At 41.3% G+C, this 24,986-nt stretch overlaps 2 protein-coding genes across 8 annotated transcripts in view; one reads left to right on the forward strand and one right to left on the reverse strand.

Annotated features, from left to right (window-relative positions):
- Nucleotides 1-11,782, forward strand: part of JAG1 (jagged canonical Notch ligand 1) — a 37,521-nt gene extending 25,739 nt beyond the window's left edge. The window contains exons 10-26 of the mRNA XM_068153165.1: nucleotides 637-750; nucleotides 1,152-1,198; nucleotides 1,733-1,906; nucleotides 2,397-2,547; nucleotides 3,073-3,237; nucleotides 3,766-3,879; nucleotides 4,678-4,791; nucleotides 4,902-5,015; nucleotides 5,140-5,256; nucleotides 5,751-5,778; nucleotides 5,883-5,968; nucleotides 6,770-6,883; nucleotides 7,103-7,212; nucleotides 7,295-7,531; nucleotides 7,847-7,978; nucleotides 8,442-8,592; nucleotides 9,265-11,782. Coding sequence (XP_068009266.1) covers nucleotides 637-750; nucleotides 1,152-1,198; nucleotides 1,733-1,906; nucleotides 2,397-2,547; nucleotides 3,073-3,237; nucleotides 3,766-3,879; nucleotides 4,678-4,791; nucleotides 4,902-5,015; nucleotides 5,140-5,256; nucleotides 5,751-5,778; nucleotides 5,883-5,968; nucleotides 6,770-6,883; nucleotides 7,103-7,212; nucleotides 7,295-7,531; nucleotides 7,847-7,978; nucleotides 8,442-8,592; nucleotides 9,265-9,722 — 2,426 coding nt within the window. The 3' untranslated portion in view covers nucleotides 9,723-11,782. The remainder of the gene's footprint in view (nucleotides 1-636; nucleotides 751-1,151; nucleotides 1,199-1,732; nucleotides 1,907-2,396; nucleotides 2,548-3,072; nucleotides 3,238-3,765; nucleotides 3,880-4,677; nucleotides 4,792-4,901; nucleotides 5,016-5,139; nucleotides 5,257-5,750; nucleotides 5,779-5,882; nucleotides 5,969-6,769; nucleotides 6,884-7,102; nucleotides 7,213-7,294; nucleotides 7,532-7,846; nucleotides 7,979-8,441; nucleotides 8,593-9,264) is intronic.
- Nucleotides 11,783-14,003: 2,221 nt separating this feature from the next.
- The window catches only part of SLX4IP (SLX4 interacting protein), an 83,082-nt gene continuing 72,099 nt past the window's right edge, over nucleotides 14,004-24,986 (reverse strand). For 2 of the 7 annotated variants that reach the window (XM_068153167.1, XM_068153168.1), the window contains exons 8-9: nucleotides 21,204-21,361; nucleotides 17,964-19,838 (exon numbers count right to left, since the gene is read on the reverse strand). In XM_068153167.1, the coding sequence (XP_068009268.1) occupies nucleotides 19,022-19,838; nucleotides 21,204-21,361 (975 nt within the window). In that variant the 3' untranslated portion in view covers nucleotides 17,964-19,021. Of the gene's footprint in view, nucleotides 19,839-21,203; nucleotides 21,362-24,986 lie in introns of all 7 variants that reach the window. The other 5 variants (XM_068153172.1, XM_068153173.1, XM_068153170.1 and 2 more) reach the window with 4 other exon arrangements.

The raw sequence follows: 24,986 nt of genomic DNA on the forward strand, positions 1-24,986 counted from the left end.
GTCTAAGTTTCAAAGCACAGAGCGGCTTCCTTCTGCTGGTTCACTGATGTGTGCTGGCAGTTGAAGGAAATAGTTAACTAAGCCAGAGCCATACTTTAAACCATAAATGAACTGAAGTGGGGAGGGTGCATGTGTGTGCCTTACAGTCCTGCCCCCACATGGATTTCTTATTTTAGCTTGTGAGAAAGTTGCTGTATCTCCCCAGCCATGTCAACTCCTCCAGCCCAAGGAGTTCACAGCTGGGTTCCAAAATGTAGATGGTCTCACAAAGAGTGAGCTATGCTCTTTAGACAACACCCTAATCCCACCAACCAGGCTGCAGCACTCCTTGAAAAATGCTCCCTTGAGTTGTGTACTGGGGGGAGTGGGGTGTAACTAGCTCATAATGAGTGGCAGGGTAATTACTGAATAATTAGTGTAGCCTGTGTGTTCCAACTGCAGAGAAACTGAAAGAGACATCAGACTGATGTATGAGTGACTCTTGTTCACTGTAGGCACACCAATCCATGCTGTATGTAACAGGTCTCTCTGAGATCTGAATGAGCTGCTGCTGATGGCTGTGCAAACCAGCTGCAGGCTGTTTTTTCTCTCCCCCTCTCTCTACAAGCTCTGTATTTGGCCACTCTGTTTTTTCAGATGCGAATGAATGTGAGGGCAAACCCTGTGTCAATGCCAACTCCTGCAGGAACCTGATTGGCAGCTACTATTGTGACTGCATTACTGGCTGGTCTGGCCACAACTGTGATATAAGTAAGTGTCTGTATCCTGGGGTTTATTCAAAGTCACTTGGGTGCATATGTGTCTGTAAGCCACTGGCTTCTAAGCTCAGATTTCAGTGTCAGGCAGAGTCCCACTGGCTGATGTTTTCAGAAAGGGAGCAGTTGGTGTGGAATAGAATTACACAATTTTATCAAACTCATTAGTCCATAACAGAGCTATATGCTGATAAAGGGACTAAAACAATGATGTGAAGTTTTGCTGCCTCTAGGAGAAGAATCACAAAAGGTTCCCACCCATTATAGTAACCTTATCTCAAGAAAGGCATGCAGGAAACTTGACAAAAGGTTTATCTAGCTGCAGTTTTGGAGAGACTTGAACTGTATCTAGTGTAAATAGAGTTTTGCATCCTAACCGTGCAAACTTTATTGCAGATATTAACGACTGTCGTGGACAATGTCAGAACGGAGGATCCTGTCGGGTGAGCCACTCTTTGTTTTGATTCTCACAGACTTGCAACAGAACTAAAACATTTGAGTCAAAACACAAACAGTGTGGAAAAGGGCAATTAGCTGTTACAAATAGCCATTTTTTTTTTGGAGCTGAGGGGAGGACCTCTGTCATGTTGCAGCATGTCGGGGTCTGTCTGTAGAACAGCAAGGACAAAAGTGTAACTGCAATAAATGACTCATTTTTGCTGCCAGTGTCACCAGTGAATGGGCTGGTGGTTGTGCCAGCTACCTGCTGTAAATATAGTTACACCAAAAGATGGATTAATGTATTGATGTACCCTGCTTGGAAATTTAAGAAGATGGCCAGTGTTGCGTGGGGGGAGGAGTGGGGTGTTTCAGTTTTTCTACCTTAAATATCCTGCTTGCCTTGTTTGGACATAGTAAGAGGATATTTTTGGTTTTCACCTACATTCTCTTTTTAAACAGTTTTGTTTTCTTGAATAAGATTATATCAAGAGAGAGGAAAAAAACCTTAAACTCTAAACTTTCTTGTTCCTTCCCAGGACTTGGTTAATGGTTATCGGTGTATCTGTTCACCTGGCTATGCAGGAGATCATTGTGAGAAAGACATCAATGAATGTGCAAGTAACCCTTGCATGAATGGGGGTCATTGCCAGGATGAAATCAATGGATTCCAATGTCTGTGTCCTGCTGGTTTCTCAGGAAACCTCTGTCAGGTAAGAAGCATGGGTGAAAGGCAGGCCCTCAGCCAGTGCTGTGCCTGCCAGCACTCTGGATCTGTACACTGAATGCCTTGCAGCCAGTCAACCATAGTATAAAGTTGTACTTGATATTGCTGTCAGTCTGCCAAGAAAGCTCTTGATTAGTATATATTGGGGGAAAAAAGAAAGCAACAAAATCCCTGGTGGGCCACTGAGGATTCTCTTTGTTAAACAGACTGCAAGCTGTTTTGTTGTCAGTTTTGTTGCACACTAACTATCAACTTCCAGTGGCTGTTTAATATCAGGAGTGCTGTCTGCTGAAATGAGTGCAGGCTAACCAGCCTCTGTGCATTCTGAACAATACATTGAGGCAGCAGATTAAAAAGGTCAGATTCCAAAATGTCTGCCTCTCATAATGGCTTTCCCTCACTACAAAACTGCTGTTTCACTTGGCCTTCCCTCCCTCATTTCTGTTTATTTCCCTTTCCTCTTTCTCTGCTTACAGCTGGACATAGACTATTGTGAGCCAAACCCATGTCAGAATGGTGCCCAATGCTTCAATCTTGCTATGGATTATTTCTGTAACTGCCCTGAAGATTATGAGGGGAAGAACTGCTCCCACCTGAAAGATCATTGCCGCACAACTCCTTGTGAAGGTTTGTGTCTTCTTGCAGGTGAATGGGAATGATTTGCAATGTTCTGGCCCTCCCCTGGCTGGAGCTGCAATGCAACTCCAGTAGTGTAGTCATTAGAGTAGCTCTTGTAGCAAGAATTTTGCCCTGTGCCTTATTGCCTCTTATCTGTACAGGAAGATGAAAAACATTTGCAGATATTGGTAATATGAAAGACAGGCTTACGACAGTATGGACAGAAAACACATGTAGCAAATGGCCTGCTTTGCTAAATTTTTTCCAGGCCACATACGTGCTCCAACATGCTGTGATTACTTTATGCATGAACAGTTCATACAGTCCTTCTCTTTTAAAGCAGCAAGTGTATTTGGCAGTTCTGGGTTTACGGTGGGACCTGATGCTTCTGAAGGTCTTTTTTCAACCTAGACAACTACCTCTATAATCTGTTTGTCTTCTAAACATCCATCACTGGAAATTAAACTGCTGCTTTTAGCTGAAGAAGTCAGATAGAATGGGCAATCCTTACAAGGGTCTCTGCTTTCTCTGCAGTCATTGACAGCTGTACAGTGGCAGTAGCTTCTAACAGCACACCGGAAGGAGTTCGCTATATTTCTTCAAATGTCTGTGGTCCTCACGGAAAATGCAAGAGCCAAGCGGGTGGAAAATTCACCTGTGAATGCAACAAAGGATTCACTGGCACCTACTGTCATGAGAGTAAGAGCTACAAGAGAGTATCTTTAACCCTCCTTTTCTCTCTTTGCAAAAAGATTCCATCCATTCCTCCCAGACTACTTTAAGGTTTCCTTCTTTGTAACACACTGAACCTTGGAACTGCTCTATATTTTCATATCCCGCCTGGGTGAGGCAGATAGGAATTTGCTAGGCCTTGGGGAAAGTTCACTGGAATAAACCTTTTTGGCTTTGAATGTTTTTAAAAACCTTTGGTATACAAGGTCTTGAGGTAGTTAGTAATGGGGTTTAGCATGGATCTTGAGGGCTCCTCTTCCCATTTGCTTTTAATAGTAACTGTTGAATGATAGATTCGTTGCTTTGTGCACTGTTTTTCTGGTATCTTTCATCTTGCTTACAGCCCTCCCTCTCAAAAGGGTCTTAGAAATGCAAGCAGCACCAAATGTCTGTAATAAGATGATTACTAGTAGCTGTACTTCTGGTTTGATGGTTGGCTCTTCCCCTCCCCCCTTCTGCTTTTTTCCCCTTCCCCTCTCCTCCAAACTTTTGCAGATATTAATGACTGTGAGAGCAACCCCTGTAAAAATGGTGGCACTTGTATCGATGGCATCAACACCTACAAATGTATTTGTAGTGATGGATGGGAAGGAACGTATTGTGAAACAAGTAAGTTGATCGTTCTTCAGCATGCAGAAAGAGCTCTTGGAAAATTTGTCATACAGGAATGACTGCCACTATCCTTAAGAGGATAGTGATCAATGCTATTTTAACATAAACTGTGCTCCAAAGGCCTCAGATGACAAGGTGTCCTCTTTTCATGTACTGAGTTTTGCCCAGGGAGGTGGTTGAGTCACCATCCCTGGAGGTGTTCAAGAGGAGATTGGACGTGGCACTTGGTGCCATGGTCTAGTCATGGGGTCTGTGTTGATAGGTTGGACTCTATGATCCTCGAGGTCCTTTCCAACCTAAGTTATACTGTGATACTGTGAGTTCCAGGGGTTTGATTCAGAGCTAAACTCAAATTACACAGCTGTACTGGGGTAGAAACTGGCTTTTCTATTGTTCAGTTGTCTGCCTTACCCTTGGGATTAGTTTCTATAAGAAACCCTTAGCATGAGTACAGGCCATTGTAGGAACAGCCTATCTGCATAACACACTTGGGTTGTTGTCAGCCTCGGGAACAGAGCGAGCCCTCGGCTCCTGTCCCCTGACCGATAGGAGGGTTTATGTAATAGGCCTTTTAACCTCTTGTGTACTGAGATGATGACAAAATGAAAAGCTGGGGGAACATGGTGGAACACTCTTCGTGCCTGTGACCGCACTTGAAGCTTTAAAAATACTGTCTGAAGTGCTTAATCCATGATTGAAACACAGGCCAAAATTAGGGATGGGACATGTACTTTGCAAGCAGTGTTTGTTAATTCTGTAAACACTTAGCTTGTTTTCTCTCCTTAACATATCTAGATATCAATGACTGCAGTAAAAACCCCTGCCACAATGGAGGAACTTGCCGAGACTTGGTCAATGACTTCTTCTGTGAATGCAAAAATGGGTGGAAAGGAAAAACTTGCCACTCCCGTAAGTTCAGCGTTTCCAAAACATAACAGGCACTCTCAGTTAGGCTGCTTGAACTTGTTGCATTGCACTAAGAAAGCACTGGTATTAAGGATAGCTTGGGCTCTTCACAGGTGACAGCCAGTGCGATGAGGCAACATGCAACAATGGAGGGACGTGTTATGATGAGGGGGACACTTTCAAGTGCATATGTCCTGCAGGATGGGAAGGAGCCACTTGTAATATAGGTAAATACCCTGCATAATCACCAGGAAGCAGATGCAGCACTGAATCTGTGACCTCTGTTTTTCCTCTTGGCTCGGTTTTGTCAGCTTTCTAACAACTCAGCGGCAAATCTTGTTTCTGTTACAGCAAGGAACAGCAGCTGCCTGCCAAACCCCTGTCACAACGGTGGTACCTGTGTAGTCAGTGGGGATTCTTTCACTTGTGTCTGCAAGGAGGGCTGGGAAGGACCCACATGTACTCAGAGTAAGTTGACTGCTTGAACTCTTCTAGAGTGTTGCATGATGAGAACATTAGCTCATCCTGTCGCCCTTGGAGTCAAGATTGAAACCAGAAGGGGAAGCTTGTTTGATGTAGGCTTTAGCATCACCTGAATCTTTGTTTTTAATGACTTTATGTGATAGAGCCTTGACCTGGGCATGAGAAAGTTGCAAATGAGCTAAGTGGAGACAGATGTTGTCTTGTTTTCTCCTGCATTCTTTTTCAACAAGCAGCTCTGTCTGCTTCCACTTCCTCCCCCCCCCATTAGATTCTTTACAAGGATCTCTTCCTGTGTACATGTGTTCCACAATGTAGTTAACAAATTTTGTGATAGAAGCCTGGAATCAATTTAGTAGAGAATTTCAGCATATTTTTGTTAAAGTGTAACAGCTTGGCCATTAGGGGAAGCTTGATCCTTCTCGGCTGACAGAAGTCAAAGCCCAAGTCTGCATATTTAAAGTTGTCTCTTTGCTTTGCAGACACAAATGACTGCAGCCCTCATCCCTGGTAAGTTTTATATGTTCATCTTTTATCCTTCACTTTTATTGTCTTAGAATTCTAGAGCCTCTTTATCTGTAGCAGTTTTTAATGTATGTAATGACCTTTTATAGCTACAACAGTGGCACGTGTGTAGATGGAGACAACTGGTACCGCTGTGAATGTGCTCCAGGCTTTGCAGGCCCTGACTGCAGGATCAGTAAGTGTCTCAATGACATCCACCTTTGTTTTTGTCTCCCTTGAATCTGGTTGTGAGATGATCATCTTAAGTAGCAGATCAGATTAATGATACGTGGCCTCTGTATCTAGATCTGAAGCAGATGTAGGGAGGGCAGGAATTGCACTGAAAATGAAAGAAAATTTTAAAGTCCATTCAGCTGGAGCTGAAACCTCTTGGCTCAGCTGAGTGGGCAAAATGCCCTTCAGGATATTCTTCCCAGCTAGGATGTGTTTGTGTGGCATAGATTTCTGCTTGAGATGAAAGTGTGCCAGCCAAAAACCTTGTCAATTAATAATCCACCTACAAGCCCTGAGGTGATGTATGCACTTCCCTGTAATTTAATAATAATTACAGGTAGGAGGACAATAACACTTTTCCCTTAATTTTTATTGAAAGCTATGGAAATAAAAAGTTTATCGTGGCATTAGAACTGGAAAGGGCTTTAACATTGCTGTTAGCTGGAGAACCTAGGAGGGGGACAAAATATGGAGTATGTTAAAAGTTAAAAGCATGCCTGTGTGAGATGGAACATGTCCTCACCCTTGAAAAGCTTAAGTAGCTATAGGGGTCAGGTTTTGATCTTTGTTAGTGCCACACAGCAGAAACTTCAAAGAACTCACTCTGAAATTATACTGATGCAGCCAGTAAGATCTGTCTCCAAGTCGACACTAGAAAATGACCATAACGTCTCTTGTATGTTGGTTGGTTGTTTTTTTTCCCCCTCACATAATAAAAGAGATACTATGGAATCATTTTTATTCTTTCTCTTTCCCATCTCAGATATCAATGAATGCCAGTCTTCACCCTGTGCCTTTGGAGCTACATGCATAGATGAAATCAATGGGTACCGCTGCATTTGCCCCCCAGGGCGGAGCGGCGCAGGATGCCAAGAAGGTATTGCGTATTGCAGACGTCACAGCTGAGCACTGTACGAGTAGCAGACCTGTGTAATGGCATTTTAACAGGGGTGCGACTGCAAGGGTTTTTTGGGGGGGTGTCATTCGTTGTTTTAAAGCAAGTATCAGCTTATTAAATTTAGGTGAACTTGGGTAAGGGGTTTTTCTCCCACATTTTTCCTGTTTGAAGTTGACTGAATGTATTCACTCTCCTCAGTTACAGGAAGGCCTTGCATTACCAGTGTTCGAGTAATGCCAGATGGGGCGAAGTGGGATGATGACTGTAACACCTGTCAGTGCTTGAATGGAAAAGTCACCTGTTCTAAGGTAGAGCCATGCTGTGTGTTGGGTTATACTGGCTTCTGTCCTGTTAGCAGCAGTTTACTTATCAGTATGTATTCTCTTCTAGGTTTGGTGTGGGCCTCGGCCATGTGTCATACACAGTAAAGGTCATAACGAATGCCCAGCTGGACATGCTTGTGTGCCTGTTAAAGATGACCACTGCTTCACTCACCCTTGTGCTGCAGTGGGTGAATGTTGGCCTTCCAACCAACAACCTGTGAAGACCAAATGCAATTCTGATTCTTACTACCAGGACAACTGTGCCAACATCACCTTTACCTTTAATAAAGAAATGATGGCACCGGTAAGTAGCAGAGCATGGCTTGCTGTGCTACCTGGAGCACCAAGCAACTTTTCTCACTGCTGGGAGTCCACTAAAAGCTGATGCTCCCTTATTATTAAAAAAAAAATAGAAGATATAGAAGGATTAATGCAGAGCCCTACCCTCAATGCTTTGGTATCTAGAGAAGAGCAAAAGCTGGATTGGACAGAATTCCATATCCACTTTCACTGAGAACTCTTACTTCAGGGCAGAAAAACCCCAAACAGATATGCACCACTTGCACCCATGCACACAGATATATTTAGAAAAGACCAACAGCTTTTCTGTATTTCCCAGGGCCTTACCACAGAGCACATCTGCAGTGAACTGAGGAATCTGAATATTCTGAAGAATGTTTCTGTTGAACATTCAATCTACATTACCTGTGAGCCTTCGCACTTGGCAAATAATGAAATACATGTTGCTATTGTAAGTATTCCTGGGATATTTTTAGATGTTTTTAGGAGCTAATTGCTTGAATGTATGCAACATCTGGCTTTCATAAAAACTGTAATCCCTGGCTTTATTAGCACTCTATGTAGTTTACTTTCTATCCAATCCCCTTTAAGAACAGGAAAGAAATCCTGGCTGTAAGTGTGTACCTGAAAGCTACTGTCTGGTGGTAACTAATTGGGAAGTAGCAAAGCATTCTCTTGCACTCCTCTGTTGCACTCCTGAGTGCTGGTTTTGGCAGATTTTCAGTTGTCTGTTTAAGCATGGGGACAACAAGTCTGCAGTATTAGTTTCTGTCCAGAGCTGGGCATTTTGTTTGTTTTGCTTTCTAAGTATTAAGAGCACTGACAGCCTTAATTGACTGCAAAAGTGTATAAATAGCAGATTACCCCAGCATCTGATCTGCTGTCTGGCATTGATTCCGTGACTTCTTCTGTAGTCTGCAGAAGATATCAGAGAAGATGAAGACCCAATCAAAGACATCACAGATAAGATCATTGACCTTGTCAGTAAGCGGGATGGTAACAACACACTAATTGCTGCAGTGGCGGAAGTTAGAGTACAGCGCCGGCCGGTTAAAAACAAAACAGGTGAGCTTCTCCTTGTCTCCAAATACTCACACATGTGCCAAGGCCTTTCAGCATGGGTGAGAATTTTTCTTTGCTTGTGTAGCAAGCACGAGAATCTGTCTCCTGGTCCTGGTAACTGGGAACAGTAAGGCAGCTTTGCACCAGGACTTTAGTACTTTGGAACCAAGAGTTCCAAAGCCACTTTAAAACAGTGTCCTTACGTGTTAAAAGGGTTACTACTTTCCTGCACTCTCCATGGAGAAATAAGGAAGCAGAAAGTAGATGTGCCTCTGAAAGCTGCCATATATTTCCTTGGTGATGCCACCACTGTCCAAATGTGATGAATTTGTCAGAGCTTTCCCTGTAGTATCAGGCATGTACTGGCACCTTACTGGCAGTCACTGGTGGAAAGAGAAGTGTCCATGGTGGGTGTGGATCTCGTTGCCCTCAGGGCAGGAAATGTTCCTCCTGGAGGAAGATATTTTTCACAAGGGCTGCTAAGTCACTGTTCTCAAGTACTACACTCTTTACACATCCTATATCCTAAAAGAGCCAAGACTACCCTTATGTTACTGTCTTGACCCCAGTGGAAAAAAAATAAGGCTTGAGAACTGAGATCTGGTTTTGTTGCAGATAGCCTGGAAGGGTTTACTTGCTTTATGTCATGGTTAACTGGTCTATTATCTCTTCCAGATTTCTTGGTGCCCTTGCTGAGCTCAGTCCTAACAGTAGCCTGGATCTGTTGCCTCGTAACTGTTTTCTATTGGTGCATCCGAAGGCGCCGAAAGCAGAACAGCCACACTCACACAGCCTCTGATGACAACACTACCAACAATGTAAGGGAGCAGCTGAACCAGATTAAAAACCCCATTGAGAAGCATGGGGGAAATACTGTCCCAATCAAAGAATATGAAAACAAAAACTCTAAAATTGCCAAAATAAGGACACACAATTCAGAGGTGGAAGAAGATGACATGGACAAACACCAGCAGAAGGCCCGATTTGCCAAGCAGCCAGCATACACTTTGGTAGACAGAGATGAAAAGCCCCCCAACAGCACACCTACAAAACACCCAAACTGGACAAATAAACAGGACAACAGAGACTTGGAAAGTGCACAAAGCCTGAATAGGATGGAGTACATTGTATAGCAGACAGTGGGGTGCTGCCATGCAGGGCCTTTAAGTATCATTACAAAGGCACTCAAGAGCTTGTAGTTCTTCAACCGTTGTGTAATATTTGAGTCTAAGGCTATTATTTACTTAGAGTCCCTGTGTTAATTTAAGTTTTGACAAGCTGGCTTACACTGGCAATGATAGTTGCTGTGGTTGGCTGGAATACCAAGTGCTGCATTTCACATCTATGCAAAACTAGTCAAAAGTGCCCTCCCGTAAATTCAGCTGTAGCTGACACACCATGGAAACGCTTTATAAGGTATGACCTAGCCTTATTGCTTTTCCTCCTTCTTTTTTTTCCCCCCTCCCCTTTTTCTTATTTCTGCCAGATGTCCCCATTTCTACAGGTTTGTTGTGTTTTGTTTTTTTTCCTAGAAGAATACATTTTATTTATATTTATTGAATTTGAGGTTTTTTGTATATTGGTTTTATGGTGACGTACAACTAGTTCTGTATTTGAAAGTGCCTTTGCAGCTTGGGAACCACAGCAACTATCAAGAATAAGTTTATTATTTATTTTTTTATTGTATTTTTGTTGGGGGGGGGCAAGGGAGGGGTGGGGAAACTTGTCAGCAGTTGCTGGTAAATGAAGAATTTAAAGAGGAAAATGTGTCAAAAATAGAAGTTTGTATAGAAATGTAAATAATTCTTTTTTTTATTAATCACTGTGTATATTTGATTTATTAACTTAATCAAGAGCCTTAAAATATCATTCCTTTTTATTTATATGTATGTGTTTAGAGTTGAAGGTTGTTTGTTTTTTTGATAGCTTCTCAGCTTGTGGCTTCTGTATTTTGAATCTCTTGGTTTGTTTTTGTTTTTTTTTCCATGTTACATGTTGCCTATATGCCAAAACTAAGGTGTTCTGAGATAGTTTATTTTTAATAGGATGGGCTTTCATGCCTTGAGGCTGGTTTTTGTACGACGTCAAACGCTTGAAACAACACCTTCTATAGCATCACCACTTTAAGACTATTTGTAAGTACTGACTGAGGCAGTTTAGATCATTAGACTAGAACAATTTTTTTTTTTGTTTTTGCTGCTTTAAAGAAAAACAACAAAAAAAAAACACCAAACAAAATGCCACACGAGTGACAGGCAGATCACTACCGAGCAGTTTAAGGGAACAAAACTGAGATGAAATGTGAGTGGTTGCATGTAATTAAACTATCCAATTAGCGTGTGAAGTTGGAAACACAGCAATCTTACTTTGTAAATTCTAATTTTTGTTGTTGTTTTTTTTTTTCTCACCATGTTAATACTGAACCACTTGTAGATTTGACTTTTTTTTTTGGTTTTGTAATCTACTGCATTTAGGGAGTATTCTAATAAGCTAGTTGTTGAATACTTGAACAGTAGAATGTCCAGTAAGATCACTGTGTAGGTTTGCCATAGATTACACTGCCCGCCTTAACAAGTGAGGAAATCAAAGTGCTATTACGACATTTAAGATCAAAAGGCTTATAAACATAGTCATCTCAGTGGTTAACCATTGAGATCATGAAGATACCTTGTATTGTGATATTAGTGTTATATGAAAATACATCTTTGATGTGTTGTTCCTGGCAATAAATCTTGAAAAGTAATATTTATTAAATTTTTTTGTATGAAAACATGAAAGAGCGTGGAGATTATTGAGCTTGAAGCCACTCGCAGTCAGTGAGCTGTGTGAAAAGGGCGGCAGGTGCTGGTTTATGTTTCCAAGACCTGTCTCTGATGCGGCGGAGGCAGTTTTCTTACGTGATTGCACGATTCCCTCTGGCTCTGAAACAGACCAGAGGGCTTAGAAAGCAGCATGTCCCTTGTTCTCAGTGTCATCTGGCTGATGTACTTCTAAGAGGAGCGTGATGTGACTGGAATTGTGCAACAAGTTACTTTGCGTGGGCAAACGAGCTACCACCAGATAGTAACCAAATCTAAGTAGCTAGGCAAGATACAAACTGCTGACCTGGGTGGGAAAGCATCCACAGATTATACTGATCTAATGGGCAGAAACTGCTTTGTAAAGCATAAAATAAATTCTTTAAAATATTCAATGCAATGCCTTTTAATGCTTAACTATGCAGCCCCTCCCTCCTCAGAGAGGCTGGGTGTGAAAGGATGGGTTAGCAGTCTGATACTCTACTCTTACTCTGTCTTCTGATCTGAAGGAACAATTAACAGTGCATACTAAACTCGGTGGAAAAATAACAGAAAAGAGGGTCAGGTTGCTGCTTGTGTGTCAGCTTCCCCCAACCTGCTGCAAGGTTAGGCCTTTCCTTCCATTTGTTTGTAGTAAATACAGATACTTCATTTTGCTGTGGTATGACTAGAACAAAATCTTAGAGCAAGGCATACTTTGTTCTGTACCTTCTGTCCAAAAGAAACTGATAAAAAGTTATTTAGGGTTACTTTTTATTTCACACTGACTTGCAAAGACAATTTCTAACTCATTGCTACTCCCCTGGAAGGGGGAGCATTCTTACCTTCCACAATCATGTACTGTGCAACTTCACTACCAGAGAAGCAGCAGTTTGCTGGTTGGGAAGCCTACAAGATTAGCTTCATCTGCCCACTTCAATAATTCCTCATCAAACAAATCTCATGGGTATTTATTTCCCTTTGTTCCCTGACTTCTACAATCTGTAATAAAGCAAACACATCATGCCTGAAAAAGCCACTTAAAGATAATAGAATCTTCCACCAGCATCAGAAGTACAGAGTGAGGCTATTAACTGAATGCTTTTCCATGCTTTTAATGTGTAATTAACCATCTTTGTGGCTTCTGCTGCTCATGTAGGTCTCAAATGCAGTGATGTAGAAACCGACTACCACTTCTAACTAACAGACATTTAATTTTGTAGGAATAAATCTGAGTCTGCCTTCTATTTAACAAACAAAAAAATCCATGGATTGTTAGGCCTGGGAACACATTTAACAGGCAACTTCAAAACCTACTGGAGCAAATTCTAATTACTCTTTGTGCAGCATTTCTCCACACACTTTCCCAGATCACTTGTTTCATTACCACCTCAGTGTTATAAAACTAGAGCCACAGAATTTGCACAGTGGAAGAGAATTCTGTGAAGTTGCTATAATGATATTTTTTTAATTATAGATATAAATGATATTTATAAATTATATCTCAGGGGTAAACTGCCACTGGTGAATGTAACACACAACTGGTCTTCCAAAGCCTGGAGCCACCACCATACTGGGCAGGGAGAGGGGGTGGTGCATATATGGACTGTTTTCCATTGTCATGAAAATAGACACCCAAAGTTTAAGGCTTTCCCCTTAGAATACCAAGACATTTAATTCTGTGGAAACTACACTTTGCTAGTTCACACTCAACCAATCTAGGAAGATACATCCTACTCAAGTCAGAAGTTTCCCAGTGCTTGTGGGCTTGTTTATAGATCCTTAATCAACAACTGGGAAATGTGTGCTTCCCGAGCTGCCACTGAAAGACAGGAGCTTTACAAGTAAAATAATATTATTCCACTTCCCACCCCCAGCTTTGCTCTAACTGAACCTGGCCAATTGGGTTAACTCAAGCTGAACATAGCCACATCAAAGCCACTGCACCTCTGTGTGAGAAGGGCCCATCGCATGCAGAGGTACCTAGTGAAAGGCGCTGAGCGTGCATGTTACATCAGCCTTAAAGCCAATCTATTCATGGTACTGGGGCAAAGCCAGCCCTGGGAACAGCTATTTCTGCATTGCTAATAGAGGGAAATGACAGCCAGTGAGCACCGCTGCACCTGAAGCTTAGCACAGGAGAAACAAACCAGTTTAGGGCCTAAACATGAGATGAGCATCTTCAAGCAATTTTGCTGATGAAGTTATGTTCCTCTCCCCAGAAACAACACTTGTTCTTACATCAGCTGGCACACCTGTGCACCAAGAGTTAACATTACCAATCATTTCTCTGCCAAGCTAGAAGATGTACAAGGTTACACTCTCATTGCTTCTTGAAGACTGCATGATTCAGCTTCCTCCCTGCCAGCCCCCCCGAGCTGTCTCAGCCAGTAGGCTGAAGTCAGCAACCCAGACCCCTACCCTTACCCCTTGTACAGTCCCTCTGTAACAAGTTTCAAGGCAGAGACCCGACGTTTTCACTAGTGTATGCAAAGATGAGAAGTTCTGACAAGGGAAGTGTCAAATTCAGCCTTTTCCTCCCCAGAAGATGGAAGTGATTGCATAAGCTCCCCCCTCCCTTTTCAAATGGAGCAAGAGTAAGTATATTTAAGAATTTGTCAACTTCCTCTTTCTCAATATTGACAGGAGTGGCCATCATGATGACTGTTCACCAGCACACACAGAGTTTGCTTTCAAAGCTTAGCTACTGTTCCCAAAAGGGGAAAACCAGTAAAATAGATGTGTAATCATTAATTCGCATTGCTGGGGGCAAAGAAGAAAGCAGTGGGGGTCCTGCATGGTTTGTAGGCCAGCAGATAGAGGTTCAGTGGACAGCTTACCTAGCACTGAGGCTGCAACAGAGTGATGTAGTATCAGACAGGCTGTCAGACTGGAGTTCCAGCCCAGATCTTCCAGTGAGCACCTTCTCTGTGATGTGCAAATTGTTCCAACCAGTTTCTCTACAGGGTGGAGAAATAAATCTCTATTCTTTTCATTCTAGTACTATGAGATCATATTAATATTAAAAAGGGGCATGCCCATCTCTAGAATTATAGCCTAAGTCACTCTTCCTGAAAGATCTGAGGCATAAATCAAAAAGATAATTATTACAGAAGAAAATAAAGCAGCTCTGGAGCTAGATTATGCTACAGAGGCGCTACGTCTCATCTCTGCTAAAGGATCTATCTCTGACAGAATGGGAGCAAATCAGGGAAATGCTCATTCCAAGAAGGTGCACTGTCAGCTCTCACAGGAGCCAGTTCCCAACTCTGGAATAATTTAAATGGATAGTAAAGGAGGTAGGATGCTGGAGGTCAATTCCCTGGACAATTCCCAGGTTACAGCTGAAATGCCCTGCGACAATACATCATTTTCACAACTCTTACAATTTCTCAGCATAAGCTGACATGAACCAACCAATCCAACAGACCCCATCTAGAAATATCACTTTATGGCCAGTATGGAAAGGATGAGGTCACACATTATCAGGTTCTATTTTCATTATCTGGGGAAAAAAGTGAACAAGATGGAAGAACTGTGTTCAGGACTACCTAAACGAGCTGATGAAAGAATTTGCAGTCTGACTCCTTACCCAGCTTGCTTTACCTTGAAGAAATTGCTTACCCTCAATGCTATCCCAACTGTCAAAATAAGCATATTCATATCCCTCCCAGGCTCAGCTGCAGAAGGCTTTGATATTCATTTGATGAAAGGCTGCATGGGCTGCTCTTCACCCATCCCACGGCTTCTCATTCCTATAGTTTCTGGATACTAGTTAATGCTTATTAGAGAAGAAAAAAGCAGAAAGTAGTGAAGTGAGGAGTGCTTTTTATTAAAGCTAATTTCTGAGGCCAACCCACACTTCCCACTGCTGGCTAAAAGGCTCCTGATACTATTAACTCTGCTCAAGCCTGCATTTGAGCGTTTTATTACAGCACGAAACCTTTTATTAGATAGTGATATGGGCAAGGAGATAACTATCCCTAACATACAGCCTGGGATAAGTTAACTACAGTTTACAGCTTTTTTATTCCAATTGCAAATAGAAAAGCAAAATGAATTCACCTTTTTCCTTGAAAAGAATCCAGTCAAAAGTCTGTGAGATGATGATACAAAAGTGTCAATTAAACCTCAGATCATGTGACCCACATGCAGAGCAGTGAGAGGGAAGGAAGTTCATGCTGCCAAAATAAATGCCTTCAGAAGACTACTTAACACCTCACTTGTTCAAAACCTGTGGGAGCAAGGAAAAACCTTAAAATTTTCCTTTTTTTTTTCCAGAACCAGGTGCTCCTGAAATGATTCAAGTCAAGCACAGCACAGAAACAAAGCTCTGCAACTGCAGTAATTCACCAACACACACTGCCGACCCTGGTATGCAAAACTACAACTCGACAGAAAATGCCACAACTAGCATAAAGCTTATTACTCAAAATAACTCTTGATAGCTAAAGCCTTCCTACCAACCAGCACTGGGCAAGGGAGTTTTTACATCAGCTTGCTTCCTCTGCATAAATAAATGCATAAAATAAAAAGTAGGTTTAGCTTTTGATGTGTGCTTAAACGTAAAAGTTCACTAAACAAATATGTTCAACTACTTTGATGTAGAGAATAATGATAGTCTGCACACGTTAGAGAGTGTTTGGCTAGCACAGAACTGTTCCAATATCAGCAAACAGCACAAAGCAAATTAACCAGATAATTCACTAAGAAAACCTCCAAAGCTGGCTGATTTGGAGCCGACAGTTGTGTAAGACAAACATGTACTTTTCAATGCAAGCTCTGCATTGCAGGCTACAGTCTCAGATCTACACAAATTTCAGATGAGTTCAGAGAAGCTCTGAAAATGCAAAAAGCCCACATAACACACAAATGCAAAAGAAAAACAATGAACCAAAGAAATTGTTCTGGAAGTTTCAGAACAGTGCCTCAAATATTTATTACTATTAACAAAATGTATGTTAATGCTGCTCGGAAGCAAATTTCAACAGAATGCCACAGCCAAGACTTGCAAACTGCTAATTTAGTCCTAGCTCGGTTTCCAGAGGTGTTTTTTTCCTACACCTGATTTAGAAAATCAGGTTTGTGGTCCAAGAGTGTATTGGGTCACACCTCTGCAAGTTGTCAGGGTGCAGGTAGATTCCTGCTGAAGAAAAACACAGACTGAGAAGGCAACCTTGGACTTAAAGTGCAGAGATAAAGATAAGCAGTAACAACACAGCCTGGCTGTTACAGCATCGCAAAAGGGAAACTTTTGTAACAGTCCTACTGCACAGACAACAGAAAGAAGAGTTCCGAGCAGCAAACCCACCCAAAATGCAGAAATTAATTCAAAGATTATTCACTGAATAACTGCATTTCTGAGAGGATCCAGGAGTCAACTTTTTAAAGTTACTTAACTCTAAGCTACAATGAGCCTTAGAACCTAACAAGTCAGTAATTACAGTATTGATGTTACTGTGCACTTTGCAGGAAGTTCACTTGCATCTGTTCTGACTCTCTAGGCTCTCAGACCTTTAATCAATCTATCGCTACAATGGCTGTTTTAAAAGGGGGATGTTCCCCTATAAATATACAACATTCATTTGTAAGGGTGCACACAGGTATGCTATTCAGTTAAGCGCTGAACTAAATTGTCATTGCAAAGCTGAACTATATATAGTGAGAGACTATGATGATACAAACTCTGTGGTTGCTCACTGGTTTCTAATTCTTGAGTTAAATGCATTAGGAGAAGGGAGAGGCAAGAAGCAGGGAAGCTTCAGAATCCAAACTTGTTAGTGGGAACACTCTGGGGCACACTTGGCTCAAGACCATGCACGGTCTTCACAGATACGATCAGTGTGTTTGCCAGTTCGCAAAAGCATGTGCAAGGTCCTTGTCCTAACCAGGACAAAACTAAAAGCAGCAACTGAAGTGATTTTATAAACTCAGTTTGTGTCTGTTACTGCACACTCTGCAAACGTCTCTTGTAGGACTCTCTTACAATCAAGAGCATCATCACAACGATCCAAGGAAAAGCAAAGTAGAAATAATGGAAATTTAAAACTACAGTCTACAATAGATGCTTGTTCCATTTTTGTCTTAAAGCTTATTCACTCTGAGAATATACAAGAAGCCACCTAGAAAATCTAAGCTAAGACTTTAATATTAACTATCAAATTATTACTCTTAATTTTCAACTAAACATCCTTGTATCTTTTTTTCAAGTCCATCAAAAAAAGGTGCTTTTTCCTTCCATCCTGGCCTACTATCATGTCCTTACCAAAGACAGTAGCCGTACCTCAGGCTATTTCTCCTCCAAATCTGGGTTCATTTGCTGATACTAGGAAAGACCTTTTTGCAGCCTGGAGATAGGAAAGCATTAACAATCATTCACAAAGCACCGTGAGAAACATTATGCAAACAGGCTGAAAGAAAAAAGAGAAAATGTCTTCTAGCAGGCATGCAGAATTGTTTTCCTTTAGAGACAGAGCAGAAATTATTTACAGCAGAAAGATTTGCTGTCAACTGCTGAGCTGCTCTCCTAAGGACTGCATTTCACCACCAACCTTAACATCCGCGCTTAACCTAAACAAGGATGTCCACAGTCATCAGTACGCCCTAAGACTTTTCAAAGTCACTTCACAGGGCATGTCTGTGGGCACAGTGACTTTAGGAGAATGGCAACAAAGAACACTGGTTATAATTTTATTTTCAACCTTTAAAAAATATACAGATGAAATAAAAAGCTACACTTCCTGAGCTCATCAGCAAGTACATTACAGAAGCAGCATAAAAAAGCGCTGTGCAGTTAAAAATTCCCTGTATCTTAAAGTAACAAATCGTTTGGATCTCACTGACACATGACACACGTGTCATGCGGGTATCGCTGACACGTGTCCTCGTACACACGCCAGACCTGATGTTGAAACGTGAACGCACACAGGCGTGGATGCACGCTCACGTGTGGGCTTTTCCCAGCAGCCATGTCCGCACACCCAGGTAACTGCACATATAAGCTCGCTCTTCATTCTTCCAGAGCCTGACTGCATGATTGCCTGTATCCACAACTTGGATTAGAAATAAACGTTCATCTCTCAACTTCATCAGCACAAACCAGACTTATTTCGAAACCCCACTGGAAATGCAGGCCGTAAGTTATCAGCACCATTAAATTCTGGGTTAAGGTATTTGAGATAACCTCCATTTGCTTCACTGTTGTAAAGATGATGTGAATAAACCATGAACTTCCTAAGAGAGAAGGGATGAAGTTTTACTAAAATAAACTACGCGTTCAGAAACAAGCAAAACACTGAATAACTGCAGCTGCTAACTGATCACTGAAGTGGATTTAACTTGTGCTGTCAACAGCTGATAGGACTTTTAAATAGCACTAAAACATACACAGACCTGAAATTTTGGTTAGTAAATGCTATTTTATAAGAGATTTTTCTGTCTATAAATACTGCACTGGTTTGTACAACATTAACACTTGATTCCTGAAGCCTTCATAGAATTATCTTCATTATAATTCCCAATGACTAAGATAATTAATTTTCTTTAAAATGTATCTAATTTTGACTTGATATTTTTATTCTTTTTCACTATTTTGAACTGCTTCCTACTTTCCATACACAAATTCGGTTGCCTACCCTAAGGTCCTAATTCAAACTTCATGACTTCTTAAGCCTTCGCAGTTTCAACTTTCTAAGGCCATTTTCAGCTTCTTTTTTTCTTTCTTGGACAAGCTTCTCTGAAGACTCGGGCTGCAGTTCTAAACAAGATGATGGCATCACACGCAATTCCACAGCTGTTGTGCCTGGCTCATTTTGGCTTCTCTGCACTATACTGTTCCTCACATAAAGAGGCTGGGAAAGGGTTTTGCTCAAAGCTGATTGGTCCTTATTAGATACAGTCTTCGTCACATCTTGTTTAGAGAACAAGCTGGAATTAAGTGAGGAGGTCTTCTCCAGGACTGGGTCTAAACAATTAGCATTGCTTTTACTTATTTCTATGTTGCTAGGGATCAAAGGAGTCCTTTCAGAAGATACTTTTTGGAAATGCTCTAAAATTTCCTCTGCACCACAGCTCTTCTCTATAGCCTGTGTTTTGGTTGCTTTTTGACTTGGTTTTGGATCTAACGAGGCTGACTCAGAGCTACAAGGAGGGTTCTCACTTAGAAGACTTGATCTCAACCATTCCACAGAGTGATGTTTTTGCTGGCTGCTAGTATCAGTTGGCTGTCTCTGATTAACATAATTTCCCAGCTCTAAAGCATGAAGCTCTGAGTTGCTCTCAGCTGTATTTATGCAGTCCTTTAGCAGTTCTGTAGTCCTACATTTCACTTCAGATGGAGGACTGGGAGAAGTCTGACAGTTGTTCTTTCTGCTCCCCAGCTGGGAGTCCACTGAGCCAAGATACACTTTCTCGTAGTCCTTGCTGATTTGAGGTTTGCTTGTGCTAGTTTTCCTTGGTTTTGTCCTTTTCACACTGCAATAAAAAAGGAATTTTGATTTTAAATTAAAAGACAATTTTCACTGCATCAATTTGCCCTTCTGACAAATTCTAAAACACCACTAGGACAAGCCTCTTTCTGAATGTGGAAAACCCCTCTATATCACCTTGACAAGCAGTCATGTTTGTCTAGTGTGGACAGTATCAAGTGGTATCCATCTGATTTTTCCACTGCACGAGGGGAACTCTATTTATTAATGACTAAGCCATGAAGGAGTTCACATTCTATTCCAAGACTCAGAACTGGATTCATTACAGATGTTAAAGGTCAGCACATCAGTATATTGAATTCCTTCCCAAACTGGCTAGATAAAATACTATTTCATAAGTGCCTAAATAATTTCAAACCATTCCCATATATTCACATGCATAATATATATTTAAAGAATAAAAGGGGGAAGGCAGGGAGAGCCAGTGAGTGTGTGCATCTCTGTGAGAGAGTTTCTAATCTGTTTTAGAATGTTCCTCTGGAATTTTTCCCAGGACATTTCAAAGCATTACTTTAAAGTTAACCACTGCTCATCTAGGATCCAGCCCATTCATCTGGGAAGGACTTAGGTAATGCAAGCAGATGATATTCTAAAAGGAATTATACAGGAAAATGGGACCTGATGGAGTGTCACCACATAAACACTCCTCAGATGTGTGTTACCTGCAAATCCAGATTTCACTATGCACAAGTACTGAAGCTGCCTATGTAAGAGCTTCAGTCTAAATATATTACTACAGATCAACCCATGCTGTGACCCATTTCTGCTGCTCTGCTGATGCCAAGCAGTTCCCAGGGCAGCATGTCCAGCTTTTCCAAAATAGGCAGAGCTGGCACACCTCCAAATCTCACCTCATTTCTGAAGGCAACGCACGTGAGACAACGTGTAACTAGAAAAGTTGCCAGGGTTCACATGGTTGATCTGGGGATACCGGCAGCTCACACAAGTAATGGTATCCTGACACAGCCCAGGATCAGCTGACCAACTAGCCCTTCCCATCCACTATGCCTGGGACACATTTTAATTGCAACCAAAGATCCAGAACATTTCTCATGGTACACTGCAAGCTCTCAAAACGAACAAAAATAATACATTTGCAAAGTGTTTTTCACCCGACTGAAACATCACATATTTGTTTTGGCTTAGAGCTTCATTCAAGGAAAAAAACAGCCTGTTTTGATTCTGCCTAGCACTATGGGAGATATCCATGTGGGCTGTAATAGCTTTTGTCATGCTGTACAAAACAACAAGCAGCATTTGATGTGCTTATCTACACCGGAGTAGTAGGCTCTTAGTAATTTGAAATAATATTTTGTAAAGGTGTTACACAGGCCAGACTCTGTTTACCCACATTTTTCCAGATCGTAAATTTAACACCTTGGCGTGAATGGTGACATACATTTCTTTCAAGATGTCTTGTTTTGTTTGGTCATTCAGACACATCTTAAGCTTCTTGTTCTCAGCAGATTCAGTAAAATATTCAGACGTCCCACTGGCAAGTTCATCCTTCTGCTCCAAAAGAAAATACAGGTTTAAAAACACAGCACACCAAGCTACGACTATTCAACAAAACCCTCCATTTCTAATACTGAGACTAACAGATGGTCTTTATTATTTTGATCTGAGCAGTCTAAGAGAAACAATTATTTTTAATCTTTTAATATTTGGGAGTCTAGTCAGCTCCCTCCTCTTTCAGACTCCCAGTGAACATATTTCGTATGCTAAAATATACCACAAACAAACAAGACTGTAATGTAAAGGATGTAGTTTTCCAAACCGTCTGAGGAAACTGTTGGCAAATATTTGACATCTTTGTGGCTCAAACTGTGACAAATGCCAGGAATCCCTCTTGCAGACAGGAGCGTGTTTGTCAGGTTTTTTGTCTGAAGAGACTGACTGGCGCAGTGGTCTATATGCTTATCCTCAGAAGAATTGCCATAATTTTCCATACTTCCAACAAAATAAACAGACTCTTATTTGCTCATTTAAGAAGGCAAGGGTTAAAACTTTTAATAAGAACACTCGAATGCTCGCAGCTTGTAGTGGTTGGCCACCATAGGACAACAGGGGAATTCTTTCTGGTCTCAGATAACAGCAGCACCATGGGTTTATATAATATGAGATTGGGGTGAGAGGGAGGGAAGAAAAATGCTCTTTTTCTTCAAGCTGTGAGCATTTCCTTTCACAATGAAACAGCCTCAATGAGGGAAGAGCCATTGCTGACTTCACTATTAACTACCACGTACTTCAAACAAAGTATTATATCTGAAACTAAGGATAGAAGAAGAAAAACACAGCAAAGTCTAGAAGAGAAGAGGCTTCACGCATCTTCTCCTCTTCAACAGCATTCTTCATCAGCCTGCTTGATGCAGCTTCTGCTTGGGGCACATCAAATGTAGGGAGTGCTTATTTATGCTGTTCCTTGCTCTGCATTGCAAAGCCAGCACACTGGAGCCAGGCATTATGAAAGAACTGAAGAAAGCAGAGGAGGGCTATGAAGGCACAAGGCCAAAGCATGTGCTGACCACTGCCTGGAACATCCCTCAAGAATTTGTCACTTATAGGGCATTAAGGCTTGCCCATTTTTATTGTTATTTCTATTTTACAGGAGAGGGGGTAAACCTCACTGCTCCATCCAGAAGAATACACCAGTGAAAACAACTTCCTGTTTTGTAAGCAAAAAGACAGCAGTCAGGCAAAGAAATAAAGCCATTTCCACAGTTTAAAACAGTTTAAACAGCTGTTTTCGGCCTTCTTTTCAGAAGCACATTACGCAACATCTTTGTGTGCATTGACAGATGCATGAAGTTCTGTCCATTAATGGTGCAACTTGTGTGTTTACAGCAGGCAGAAAACACATGCGACATACCGGCACTGAGATTTCAACCTCCAAAATCAAGCCTAACTAGTTTAATCTAGGGGATTAATTGATGCTTCTGTTCTTGTCAGAGGCATGGACTCCCTTCATTTGTCTAAGTATGTTTTCATATTGTGTAAACAATTAAAGCAGGGAATATCACAAGATACTCAAAAACATTTCTAATTTTAAAAGAAGGCACAGACTCATAACCATAAAGTAGAAACTATTCAGATTTCCAGTAACATTCACAAAACTCTGAAGGATCCTGCATCAAAGCAGCTGGAAAGCACTCTTACTTAGCCAGAGAACAGAAGCACAGGCAGAAGTATTTGAATTCCTGCTTGATGGTAACTGGAAAGGCTAATTCTAGTAAACATTCTTCAGTCCTCAGCACAGCAGATTGTGACAGCGTCACCAATCCACTAAGGCAATTCTTGTAGATGTGGTAAGCAATGGGTGGAAAGCAGCACTTTGTACTGAATCCAGAGTAGAATTGGGGACAGTTCCTGTCCACACATACTCACTACCACAAATCAGTGATAAACCCCAGTGCTAACTTGAAGATGATGAACAGCGCAGAACTGCTGCCTGCAGTGCACCTTCATGCCAGGGTGTGAAGAGCAGACCCTGGAGAGAAGCAGACGATGGAGCCACATCACTTGTGAGTCGAGTCAGACTGGAATTAATGGCCTAGAGATGAAGGGTTAACACATTCCCTCACCGCACCACCGCCCGCCTTTTATTTTGTTTTCAAATAGCTTATCGCAAAGCAGTGACAGAAAAGGGTTAAGGCATTAAAAAAATTAAAAATCAAAATGATTTATATGTGAAACACTTCTGAACATGCCCTCTAAGTACAGTAGATTTTCCCCTTGGAACCACACCCTGTAAGTGCAGTATTTTGAGAGCTGAACAATTAACATAAGGCATATGAGTCAGTCTTTGAAAGACTCTGTGGGAACCAGAGAGCCTTTTGCTATTAGGAGTGATGTAAACTCCCTAAGGCTGGAATAAGTCCACAATAGAAGGCAGAGAGTCATAAATAACAACAATGGGCACTCCACATACTACTAAGACACTCAGACATTATTGGTGATACTTCCTTTATTTTCTTTATTAGACTTAATAATTTTAGTTAATTAAAAAAAAATAGATATAAAAAAACATTGTCTGTTTTGGGAATACTATTTATTTCCTATGGGAACTTCAGGACTTGCTAAAGAAAGTAAAAGAAAAGCTAATCTGCTCTCATCCTGTCTAGTAATCCCAGATTCCTTTTAGGCAGTGAAATAATTAAAGAAAAATATTCCAGGCATAAAAAGGAGGACAGCAGAAGCAGACATCATATAAACAATGACACCATGACAGAGAAAAACGTCAAAGCACCGCCAGACTTGTGACTTGACTCCAAAAGAGCTGCAGGGAGTGGGATTGCTGCTAACAAATTAAAACCACATTTCTTGGCAAATTGTTGAAGACAGACATATTACATTTGTATAGAGACTGGGTGGGCACAAAAGATTAAAATGCTTCTTTAGCCCTTGAACTGCCAAGTTCTATTAGAAATGTGTGCTCTTAAAAATCCTAGAGTAAGCTCACTCCTTTTTGTCACTAGGACTCAGCAAGGAAGGGCCTGCAGAAATAAAGCTTACACAGCCTGACTGCCCTACCTGCTCATAACACTGGCTTCTCAAATCCTAATTTTAAGATCCTTAGAGTACTTATCCAAAGAGGTATCTGGGAAACAGACTCGAGTGAGACCTACAGAGAAATTACTGCTAGGCACACAACATACCTGCTGTAAGTCTTATCAAATTGAAAATTCCTTTGTCTACCGTCTTACTTTACTATCTCACTCAAAATGAGAAAGAAACCCTGAGAAATGCAAAAGTGGTGACTGCCATCTGCAGCTTTCTCCAGGATGGCGAAGCTCAGCAACACAACACTAAATACCTGTAGAAGAATTACTCCTGGATGTGCACTTGTGAAGAAACCTTGAAGGCCCTTAACCTGAAGGAGAGGGGAAGGTTCAGCCTTTTCAGCCTGATAACAGTACACACACAAATACTGATTTGTTTGTTTGTTGCTGGGCTAGAAGAACACTGCCCTCATTCCTGCCTCTCCTTTGGTTTCATGCTTTCTAGCTGTCTCTCCCTGTGCTCAGGATAACAGTTGCACGTGTTTATGCGCTTGCTCTTAACTCTAAGGGACAAATTTAACTTCAGTATCTGTTTAACAAAGAAAAACAAATCACAAACAAACCAACCACACTAA

This window comes from Melanerpes formicivorus, unplaced genomic scaffold (assembly GCF_026170545.1).
Source record: "Melanerpes formicivorus ecotype bairdi unplaced genomic scaffold, bMelFor1.0.p_v2 SCAF_25, whole genome shotgun sequence".
Taxonomy (NCBI): domain Eukaryota; kingdom Metazoa; phylum Chordata; class Aves; order Piciformes; family Picidae; genus Melanerpes; species Melanerpes formicivorus.